This window comes from Cyprinodon variegatus, unplaced genomic scaffold, assembly GCF_000732505.1.
Source record: "Cyprinodon variegatus isolate N-32 unplaced genomic scaffold, C_variegatus-1.0 Scaffold845, whole genome shotgun sequence".
In the NCBI taxonomy this organism is placed as follows: domain Eukaryota; kingdom Metazoa; phylum Chordata; class Actinopteri; order Cyprinodontiformes; family Cyprinodontidae; genus Cyprinodon; species Cyprinodon variegatus.
The window spans coordinates 221,620-230,507 of NW_015151298.1; the positions used below are offsets into that span (position 1 = coordinate 221,620).

Sequence of the window (8,888 nt, forward strand, 5' to 3'; positions counted from 1 at the left end):
AAAAATAAGTAGCAAAGTAAAGTAAAAATATCAGAAAAATCTACTTGAGTACAGTAACGAAGTATTTGTACTTCGTTACTTCCCATCTCTGATGGTCGGTGACTTAATAATAAAAGCATAACGATTATTCAGCCTATTGTCTGTATGTCAGTTTCTGCTTGCATCTCCTTGAAGTGCACTTCAGGACCTGAGTCCAGATCTCTGCTTACAAATGGCAGATAAGAGCAGAGGAATACTGAGCAATTTGTCAATGTGCCACCACAATATCATCTCATCTTGCATATAAATAAAATAGATGTGGATATTTATGACAGCATCTTTACAGCAGAAAATAAATACACTAGTTCAATGGATATTTAATACTCATGGATCCCTCCTTTAGGATTTTTTCCCTCAGGTATGAGATAAGTCCAGAACATACCCATATAATGTTTTTTTCTGGGGTGGGAATTACTTTAAATACCAAAGTGAGCTGAGACAAGCGTATCCTCCTGGATCTGTTTCCTGTGTAATTCAGTCTTTTATAACAAAAACGCAATAGATAGATGAATTAAACAGTTTATGTGAAGAACTCATTTCAGTTACTGTGGAAACTAAACCGGACTACGCTTAACAATTAATGTTTCTGGTAATTTAGGCATCAACACTGAAAGAAAGTTCAGTCAACACTAGTGAACAATTGTGTATATTAATATGGGCAAACAAAAATCAGCTGGGTAATACAAATACAACCTAAACATTAATGCTACGTTCAGACCGCACACTACTGAAGCAGGAAAAAAGCGCCTTCTGCTTCATTTTTGATGCTTGTACATACTAAGGTCTGACGCACCTCAAGTGCATCTTAAATGGTCCTGTATCGCATCCAATAAAGTATACAGATGCTTCTGATGCTTCTGCTGCTCCTGTGTTCAATGGCAGAGTGGCTTTGCTATATTTGCTGTTATAAGTGGGTAAAAAGTAATTTTTATATATTTTTAAGTGAAAAAGTCCACCTGAAAACATTGTCTGTGCAGCCAGTTAATCAAGATTATGATCCTGCCTTCAATTATTATTTTGCTATCGGACCAGCACCAAACCCCTACACACCTGCGGTGCGCTGTTACTGGACATCCCCTTTAAAAGCTGCCTCTGGCCTGGTCACCTCTTGGGGGTTTTCCGCTACCGTTTGCGGCGGCTTGAAGCAGATGTTAATGTTTTACATGTATGTAATCCAAACTGCACACACCAGCATAATAAACGCAAACATATTTTAAAGTTAATTTAGGCATTAATAAACTATTTCAGAGGTGTGGTCATTGCTCTCTGCTTCAACAGTGCATTGTCCGTCTCCATGCCAGGTCCCAGATCGGCGTCTGATTGGTTGATGTGGCGCGTCAAGCAGTAAAATTTCACGTTGCTCCTGCTGGCCGAAACATGATGCAGGAGCTTTTGATGCGCCTTGATGCATGTCAACCATAGATTTTGCATGTAAAACAGCTGCTTCTGCTGTTTCAGCAGCATGTGTTCTGAACATAGCATAAGAGAACAGGTGAGCAAACATGACAAACGAACCTTCTGCTGAAGTGATATTTCATTATGTACATAGTTTTGCTAATTCACTGATTAATTATTAATAGGTAAACAACACTTTTCCTATTATTTGAGATGCAGACACGTTATCGTAGTCTTATTTTATCAAAAAAGGGAAAAAATCTATGTTTTTTTTAAAACAATTTAAAATTTAGCTCAGCATAATTGTATCAACTTCACCACAAAGCCTGCCTGTAAACCTGAAAGTTGAATGGTGATGATCAGGGTGTAGGTCAAAACCAATTTATTCTTCATAGAGGGAGCAAAGAAGTACTGATTAACATTTTAAGGAGTGGAGATTTGCAGGTTCATGAGTACTCAGTACTGGGTAAGGTAACTGCATAAACCTGAAAACCACTCAGCAATTCCAGTTATTTTTACTCTGTTTGCGATACAATAAACAGAAATGTTTTCTTTAAAGGTTTCCACTGTACTATGTTTTCTACAGGTTAAATAAAAGATGATATAAAATGCCCCATTGCTAATTCATCCCAACCAACACATGCACTGCATCCAAAATCCCAACAATGTAATGAATAGTACAAAAAACTATTTGTATCTCGCCATGAACACTTTCAATGTTATGATTCCATAATCATTTCCGTTGCCTTCCTGCCACCTCAGTGTGCTTTTTCTACTCGTGTACAGGACCTTGAATTGCATTGCTACTGAATTTGCTATAAAGATAAACGTGCCTTGCCTACAAGTCCTGCTGGTGAGTCCTTAGGTGTTAAATTATATACATGTACAGTCAATGGATTACCCCAGGTTCTCCTGCCAGTGGGGCATGCTCAAAATAACCCATCTGCAGGAGATGGACCCATCTTGATCAGATGATCAAACGATCTTATATTGACAAAACTCTAAATCATGTCACAGACGCTTCATCACACTTATAAAACCAAACCAAAATGACAAAATATTTGCACCATATATTTTTTATAATCTGAACTTACATATCAATGCATTTTTGCACCAATTCTTTTCGCCCACATTGAATCACTGCTGCTTTTTATGGAATGGAAATGTTCAGAAAGCTGTACAAAATGAAATTCTGTTCTGTATACACTCTGTGTACAAAATGACAATAAAAGTTTTCTAATTAAAAAGTATAACTTCTTTTAATTCAGAGTAACAGAGTTTTCTAAATTCAAGGGCATTTGAACTTGGCCCATAAGCAAAACCATAGACCTTCAGCCACAGCGTCGCTGGACCCCCAACTCAATTTTTATAGCACCAAAGTCACTAAGCTTCAATTTACTAATTATAGAAATTTGGCCGGGCCTGCACCATCTTTGTTATGGGGATGGTCCACAAAAAGAAGCCATACAAACTTTTCTAATGTTGTAATTTGTTGGTTCCAGCATTGATAAAATTGCTGTAAAAACCATAACTCCAGCAGGTGCTAGCTGTCAAAGAGAACAATCGATGCATAATTTGTAGCGGCATATTTTGTGGAATTGTCAAGAGCTTTTGCAAAGCCTCTGCATTTCATATTTTCGGCATAAACATGCAGGACCTGCAGGTTCTGCAACTGCTTTTTCTCTGCTGCCTTAACACTGTTAAACTGTTTAAGTCACAAAACAAGACTCTGCATCACACGTGTAACATAATATTTGCACTACATGGCAAGGTTTTCAAATTGCTTTTAAACAGAGATCAACTCAATGTTTTTACTGCATTTGCACCATATTCTTCTGATCACTGCTGCACATTATAAATAGAAATGTTCATTGCTCTAAGCTACTCATTCACTGTTGAAAAGCTGTATGCAGTGTAAAGGAAGGTTTTTTCGAAAAATCAAAAAATTTTGCTTAATCTGTATTTAGAAACTTTAATCTATAAGCCGCTTATGTACAACGTATGTTATCTTTGGAGATCATTTATGCAAATGGGTGGAGCTTTGTCTTAGCACTTACAGAACATCAAACAGCTGTCAATTCACTCAAGACAAATGGATCTAAAAAAAGAAAAGAAAAAAAAAACACTCGGCAAGCAGCAGCGTGTGGAAATGAGCAATCCAATTTAGCTGACTTGGCATTAAATAACCGCAAGGAAATGTACTGTAAGAAAATGTTTAGGATTTACCGCAGGCCACTGCATCTCAATATGTAAGCCTTTGAGAGCTCAAACATTGTAGAAGTCTGACATTGTTTAATTATAAAAAAACACTGCCAACAAATCATTCTGCTTCAGTTAACTCTAAACAAAAGCAGGAAAGACCCAACAAAAATCCATACAAGCTTTAAAGGCTTAACAAAGCTTAGTTGCTACTGGATAAGCAAAGTTTTACTGATCTTTATTTGAAAAAGAGGGGACATTTAGGAGCAAGTCCTACAATTGAAACAAGTGCCTGTAATCATTCATGGGGGGTGCGGTGGTGGCAAAAGTATTCCGCTAACCATGAGAATTTAGAAGATCTACATAATATTGATGGATTTCAGCAGCTCTACCTGGTTGTAAATCACAGGGGCTGTGCTGGAGAGGTGGGAGGGGATGAAGATTTCTCTTGCTGTGTGCAGCCAATAACTTTCTGCTTTTTAAAAGGACTGAGTATCTGCTGACACTGCCGTTCAGATCTATAACCTGGGAACATGTGTATCTGTCATTTGTTTCCTCCTCTCCTCAACGCTGGGGAAATTTTAAGGCTTGTGCTGTAGTGGTGAGATGAATACCAATGATTGCCTACTCATGTCTTTATTAGGCAGCCTCTCTGTAAACCTGTTTTTATCATTAAATGATTTGCTGTGCTCGGAGAACATCTTTTTATTGATTTAATATCAACTCCAATAAAGCAACTTTGTACACAAGAACAACGACGACAGGCACAGACATTTCTCTTGTTCATAGGTCTTAAAGCACATGGAGGTGAGATGGAACCACAAATATGATGGATAAACTAAATCCAGCTATAGGTGTGTTTGATGGCTTTTAAAATTAAATGAAAAAAAAAAAAAAAACTAAACGATCAATGAAGAAATTTGGCTGTTCTAGCTTAGTGAGGTCCCCATCCACTATCTTCCTGCAACCTGTCAAAGTAATAACTGAAGGGGCTATTCTTCCCTTCTCTGTAGGAATCACAATACCGGTATGAAAAAAAAAAAATGTTATTACTATATTTTTGTTATTACTGTTTTTATAAAGACATTTTTTTGTGCCCCCCCAATTCTTTTTGCTCTCTGTACGGTGTGTTGTGTGCCAGCAATGCATAGAGTCAAATTTACATTTCAAAAGTTTCGTTAACAAAAGTTCACTAACTGTATTACCTGGACAACGGACATTTTTGTTGCATTTTAGGAGCTGCTAAGCAGCGGAACCACTCATGAACCCGGTTATTATCACATATATTCATATCAATGCTATAACCAACAATAAAAAAATATATACACATTACATAACAACCTGAAATATATTATCCCAAATAATTTTTAATAAAACTTTATTGCCCTTTATAAAGTAAGCAAAGAAATTTAAGAAAGCATGTCATGGGAAAACTTTTTATTTATTTATTTTTTTAAGAACTATAAATTAATCTTTTTGCAAGTATTTAGGTTTGTATTCAAGTATGTCAGACTGTCTACTTATGGGACTGTATTTCATCCTTCCTACTGGTTTTCGACGCCTTTGAGGTCAAGCAGACTCAGGAAAATAGGCCATAGCTGAGTTTGCATACTAATTTGTTTAGTTCTGCAACCAAAACAGTGTTGAAAGAGGCAACAACGGATAAAAACCAAACTGAATAAAACACTTATTCTCATAGAACTTTACAGGCAGATCCAATCCACATCTAGCTGTATATGATGCAAGTCAGAAGAAATACAACACAAAATCTGCTGGTAACAAAAATGAGAGTATTTCTAATGTGACCGACCTAAACAACAGGTTTTGTCTGTTTATTGCATCACTGAATTAGGTAAAAATCAAATAAGAACAAAAATGGCTGTTAGCTTTTTAAACCTATTTTACTGGGAGGTGTGCAGGGCCTTTTATAAAAACTGCTGCAACAAATAGATAGTATGAAGAGTTTTTGGTTTCTAATTGCTTTACTTCTTTGACCTTTTGACTTTGGTTAATTTCTACTGGGTGTTTTATGTGAAAAAAAAAACATAAGTGCCATAGGATCAAAATCTATAAATTTCTTGGACATGTTTAGGTGAGAAGTTGATAGTTGTCCTTAAACACACTTTACAAGTGAATCTGTTTTGTCCTTGTGAGCTTTAAAGAGTTATGAAGGACGCTGGATTTAGAAAAGTTGGCTGCCTTTCAGAGATCTCAAAGTTAAGATTTACTAAAATCTAAGGCTGACTCAGTTAATATTCAATGCTAAACACTGTTTCAAATTTCAATTCGAAATGATTCTGTCTTCCTTTTAAAAGTGTGAAACCATGTTTTATGGTTGCTGCTCTCACACACAGGAGGACAAGGCCACAGCAGAAGGCTTGAAATAAATATTTTGAATATTGTTAGTTACAGCCGTAAAAAAGAATTAGGAGTCAGATAAAACTGATTGAGATCAAAGCTTTGCAAATACCAAAGGAAGGAAGTTTGGACTCAAAACCCTGACCAGTGCATCTCAATAATTTGGTCCAAAGTGTAGAATATTCATATCAATAATAGAATCCTATAAAAAATGAATAAATAAAAACAAAAAAACTAATAAATACAGTAACTATATTGTTCCAGTGGTAAGATGGAAGCCATCCATGTCTTTGCATCCTGCTGTTTAAGATACATCACAGTAATACGATTACACAAAATAAGAAGCAACTAAACACATTACTGCAAGGCCAGTCTAAGCATAAAGCGTTACCACAAACTTGATTTATAATGTTCAATAACAACTGAATGCTGCAGCCGGTAACCTTTATACTTTATTGAAAGTAATCTACCAGTAATCCTCCATAACCTTAGGTATAATCTTGTTAAGGCTCTTGATTCACTACATGTCTTATTAAAAAAAGGTAACACAGTCTCTTACAGTTTGCTGCATCAGACAAACACACATTTTCTGATTGGGTACCTTTTACACAAAAATATTAAATTATTAATATGTACATCAATAACCAATTTCCTGCCAACAGTATCTATTTCCCACTTTTAAATAATTGTGGAAATGCAGATAACATTAACATTTTTTTTCCTTTGTGTTGTATCCGACATTTTCTGAAGCCATTTGCTTATTATAAACAAAATGATGCAATCTAATTCATGCCTTTTTATAGGAAATGTGGTAATATTTAGGAAATTTAGGTGGTTATATTTAGGAACACATGAAGTTCTTGTAAAATATTCATAACTAAAAAACACAGTTAACATAAGTTGAAATTAACAGGGACCATTCTACTCTATCAGGCATTTTATGTCAGCATTAGTGCTTTGAGTTATCTTTTATATTAGTTATAAGTAAGTTATTTTTTTCCTAAAAATGAGTAATTTTTTTTCTTGAATAGAGCAGATAAGTGCAACACTTTGCCAATGGAATAAAAAAAAAAAAAACTGCAGACACTTATTTCAAGTGCTTCTATCTTATTTTAATAGTAAAAATGCTCATTCCATTGGTGGATCATCTTATTTTCCTACATAAATTGAAGGTTTAAAACGCTTAATTTCAGACATTTTTACTGATTTTTCAGAACATTTTTGCAGTGTACAGTAGTTCTGCGGGGCAAACTAAACAGCACAAGCATGTGCTTAATAATGTCATGTCCTAACCAACATCTACTAGAAGTTTTCTTGTTTTAACAAGCACATGTGTAAATTCTAAGATATCAAAGTCATGCTAACCACAAACAGACTTAAAACTCATACTAAGTAACAGATTCCAAATATGCAGGACAACGACTGGTGGGACATTGATTTGCATCTGACTTGAAATGTGCTTATGAGGCAGACTTCCAAGTGCTTAAAAAAATCAGCACTCCTACTACAGGTAGCCCTAGGTGTGAGCTGCCAGAACTGACAAAGACTCCTGGATACTGTAGGTGTTGGCATCTTTTCAGAAAAACTGAGCGAGCCTCAGATTCAATCCTGTTTTTTTTTTTATATTGTATGCCATAAAAATTAAACAGATTCACATTTAATTCAGCACTAAGAAAGAATGAACAAGACAAGCTAATAAGTTAAATATCTCATAAAAGCAATGCCAGTGCAAAACCACATCCCAAAAATTAAGATAACATGAAATTGAGGGAATCATTCCCTCCAACTAGTATTGAGGGCACTTTTGCTCCCCACTGGTCCAATGATTTAATTTTTTTATTTATATTGCTCAGCTTCAACAAGTTTAAATGAAAAAAGGGAAAAGTAACTTCCTGCCCAATTTTATTCTATGTTGTACGGATCTATATCTCTATTTATTGTGCTTTGTGACTACGTAAAAATAAAGGTATAGATCATTGATACTGAACATGTTGAAACTTGTATATAGATTACAAAAAGAAGCAACATTTACCAAGTTCTTTGGACATCTTGAAATATTGAGGACCTGTGCTGCAGATGATACATGTAATGAGTTTCATGGTAGGTTTGAATACAAAAAAAAAAAAAACATCTTCTACAACCCATCCTTTTGCACAGAGCCTCTCATGAATCCATCAGCACTGCAAATCCTTAAAGTTCCCAAACAGGCTTTGGAGAGGCACAGATTTGAAACCCCAGTCAGTGGAAATGAAGTCAGACAAAACCTCTGCAGATGTTGAAAAAGAAAGCCAGCACAAGGTCTTACCAGTGTTGAGCGTGCCTGTGATAAGTCTGAACAGGTACTGTGCGAACTTGAAGATCTCACGCTTGCACCGTTTCCTGCAGCTCATCTTTGCTTTGAGGGGTCAGCAAAAAAACCAAGACTCAGCCTTCGAGTTAAAAGAACAGAAATATCCAGGGAAGACTTAGTTTGATGGAGTGCCACTAAAGGGCAAAAGTCCACTTCGGTCCTCCAGACTTCTGGCTGTGTCAGCAAGGCCCTCGGAGTCTGCCTGCAGCTGGGGTGATGCTCATCAGTGAGTAGAGGTAAGAAAAAGGAGAGAGCGCAAGTGTAAAGGTACCCAAGTGTGGCTCCACGTTATGCCTGTCTGATCAAACCGGGAAAGAAGTGTGGTCTTTTGTCAGGTCATTAATGTTTGCTTTTCTGGCTCTTTATCCTTCAGAAGATAAAAGAAGCTCCTATTTTCTTTTCTTCCAAAAACTCACACCTCCTCTTCACACTTTTCCACTCCTCAAACAAGAGACTACCCTGTTGGCTTTTCAACTCTGTGGGTCTCTCCCCCTCTTGTCTCTCACAAACAAACACACACTCCCACACTTGATCTCGTAGTGAGCCT

At 36.3% G+C, this 8,888-nt stretch overlaps 1 protein-coding gene across 3 annotated transcripts in view; it reads right to left on the reverse strand.

Annotated features, from left to right (window-relative positions):
* Window positions 1–8,888, reverse strand: part of LOC107099195 (Kv channel-interacting protein 4-like) — a 201,721-nt gene that overhangs the window by 128,812 nt on the left and 64,021 nt on the right. Inside the window, exon 1 of one of the 3 annotated variants that reach the window (XM_015397238.1) lies at window positions 8,297–8,869. The exons of the other annotated variants lie outside the window; for them this stretch is intronic. Coding sequence (XP_015252724.1) covers window positions 8,297–8,381 — 85 coding nt within the window. The 5' untranslated portion in view covers window positions 8,382–8,869. Of the gene's footprint in view, window positions 1–8,296; window positions 8,870–8,888 lie in introns of those variants that run through there. 3 annotated transcript variants of the gene reach the window in all.